Below are 2,622 nucleotides of genomic sequence, written 5' to 3'. Positions count from 1 at the left end.
GCTACTCCTTTACAAACGAATAGTGGGATTGACCGTTACATTATAACGCCCCTACGGCTGAAAGGACGAGCGTGTTTGGTACGACGGGCATTCAAACCCACGACCCTCAGATTACTAGTCGAACGCCTTAACCACTTGGTCATGCCAGGCCACCCCAGAAAAAAAGCATCATCTTTTGACAAGTGCCCTTGAGTTATGGGAAGTTAAAATGTAGCAAACATGATTAACTATTAATATACAGCAACCTACTGAAGAAAGTAAGTGAACCAGCGTATCATGTAAAAGCACTTCTAAATGACTTTGCACTGTGTCATATTTCTTTTAAATATTACGTCGTAGATTTTTTGGATGCTTGAAAAACAATGTGTAATAAATGAATAAAAGGGAAGTAAAATACAATGTACATTTACTCCCCTTTTATTTATATATATATATAAATATGACATCCTCCTTCCTTCCCTTTGTTTTTGATAAGCATGATAATCACCAATGGGGGTGGCTTCTTTTATAAAACGAATCTGACGTTACAAAATTTAAAACTTGTGATATTGCAAGTTCAATTATAATTTTTCAAACTATAAAAATAAAAAAGTTTTAACATTCATTTTCTAACTCAACTGATGTCAGATACGTTTAGAGATTAAGTGTACTATGTGTGTTGCATAAACTTTATTTAAAGTATTCATAAAAAAAAAATAATTAATACACGTTAAAAACAGACCGTGGTACAAAGATCTCAGCCACCAAATCCGTATAACGTTCGCCCTTGCCGCTTGAGGGCGTAGACTACGTCCATCGCTGTCACAGTTTTTCTTTTTGCATGTTCTGTATACGTAACAGCGTCTCTGATGACGTTCTCCAAAAATATCTAGGGTTATTAAAAATTAAATTAACTTTTGGTATGCAATAACGAACTAATAATTGCGACTAAAAAACAAATTAAGTAGAGTAGTTAATATCAAGAGTTTTAAAGTTTAGAAAAATCGCACTAAGACGAAGAGTTTGTTGTAATTAAAACCAAGTTTAAACGAAACTGGACATTCAGTAGACAGTTTTTACTCAAGAGGAGATTTACGGAAAGCTTTGCCAAGTAGACAGCTACAAGACAGTTGATCGTTTCCTCCTAGTTTTAAGGACTAGAGGGAAGACTTCTCCCTCCGCATGGGCTAAAAATTAGAAACAACTTAAGATTATAGAAGATAATTTATCACCTTAAGGACTCCTCTTGTTTCTTCGTAAATTAGGCCCGAAATACGCTTTACTCCACCTCGTCGAGCAAGACGTCGTATAGCCGGTTTGGTGATTCCCTGAATGTTGTCTCTTAGAACTTTCCGGTGCCTTTTAGCTCCTCCTTTCCCTAGGCCTTTTCCACCTTTACCTCGGCCAGACATCCCTACATTAAAAACAGAAATGCTATTTTAAAGGAGCATATATAAAAAGATTTTAAAAAATATAAAGGATAGCATTAATATTTTTATGCGAGGGGGGGGGAACACTAATCAGAGTTCTAAAGACAATTAAGTTTCAGATAACAAACAGGTAATCCTATTCAAAATACACAAGTAATAAAGAGAAAACAAAACATTTAAATAACTTTCCATAATAATTAAATATAATATCAACATGCGTTGCGGTGGGAATTATAAAAGCACTTATTACAAAAATAAATAAAAAGTACATACCGTTAAAAATCCCAACAATCAGACAAAATATCAACAAACTTTGTATCACCACATCGTATTTTGACCATCCATTCCATGCCTTTTATCGGTTTCCTACTGAACTGTAAATTTCCTTTTACGTTATAAATTTTATAAACCAATCAGAATATTTCGTATTAAGACTGCTTGAAAGCAGAAAACTCGGAAAGGGGAGGTTGGCTTAAAAGAAAATCAGATATTTTGAAATCTTCACCCTTGTGTTTCTGATGTATTACTTCACCAGCTTTTAGTAACAGTAAACAATGGAGTTAGAAGTTGTAATAAAGACGGTATTACGACCGATCTTCTTCATTTTGAACTGGAAAAAAATAAGTCGTGCCCTCGTCAAACAAAAGTAGGTCAGCTATCTCCCTGTTGTTACATAACTGCAGTATTTGAACATGACAGTTGCGATGATGGGTACAATAAAACTACAGGTGTAGGAGCCACACGAAGAGTTTGAAACTAAATCTCTGAAAAAAAACGAAAAGAAAAAGTGATGGGACTTGTCAGCAGAGATAGATCCCTCTTATATTGGTAACAGAACTTCTCTTGATGGGCTAGTAGTTAGTGTACCCAATTACGTTGTCAAAACTACACTTCTTAGCAATGTCCATCTCAATTAACACGTTTGTATATTACGTAATCTTTCCTCGTAAATTGATCTTTCCTGAACGATCTATCAGCTGTTGTCGATCAAAAGAAGGATTAGAAACACGTGCAGAGCAGTTATTGTGCTTGGGAACATATCTAATAAGCTAGCTTATAAGTACATGAAGAATATCCATTGGTATGTTCACATAAGATAACACTTGCTGGAGCAAGCTAAGAAAATGTGATGAAACTGACATAACGTCTGTTGCAATTTACTTTACAAACTGCTGAGGGTTGTCTTGAGAAAGTGACCAAAATTCATCAAGAA

At 35.0% G+C, this 2,622-nt stretch overlaps 1 protein-coding gene across 1 annotated transcript; it reads right to left on the bottom strand.

The window, feature by feature from the left end:
* Positions 1-654: 654 nt before the first annotated feature.
* On the bottom strand, positions 655-1,840 carry LOC143228244 (histone H4). Its single transcript, XM_076459534.1, has 3 exons — positions 1,683-1,840; positions 1,212-1,393; positions 655-868 (listed from the first exon to the last, which is right to left on the bottom strand). The coding sequence occupies exons 2-3, from the start codon at positions 1,389-1,391 to the stop codon at positions 737-739; spliced, it is 312 nt and encodes a 103-aa protein (XP_076315649.1). The 5' UTR covers positions 1,392-1,393; positions 1,683-1,840; the 3' UTR covers positions 655-736.
* Positions 1,841-2,622: the final 782 nt, after the last annotated feature.

This window comes from Tachypleus tridentatus, chromosome 10, assembly GCF_004210375.1.
Source record: "Tachypleus tridentatus isolate NWPU-2018 chromosome 10, ASM421037v1, whole genome shotgun sequence".
Taxonomy (NCBI): domain Eukaryota; kingdom Metazoa; phylum Arthropoda; class Merostomata; order Xiphosura; family Limulidae; genus Tachypleus; species Tachypleus tridentatus.
The sequence above is the reverse complement of the archived record's forward strand: the minus strand, read 5'-3'. Positions and strand labels throughout refer to the sequence as shown.

Excerpts from the sequence above, each read along its gene's own strand:
- LOC143228244 (XM_076459534.1), bottom strand. The coding sequence starts at position 1,391 with ATGTCTGGCCGAGGTAAAGGTGGAAAAGGCCTAGGGAAAGGAGGAGCT. Across the intron at positions 869-1,211 it reads AAACAAGAGGAGTCCTTAAG|ATATTTTTGGAGAACGTCAT; the intron begins GTGATAAATTAT and ends TAATAACCCTAG.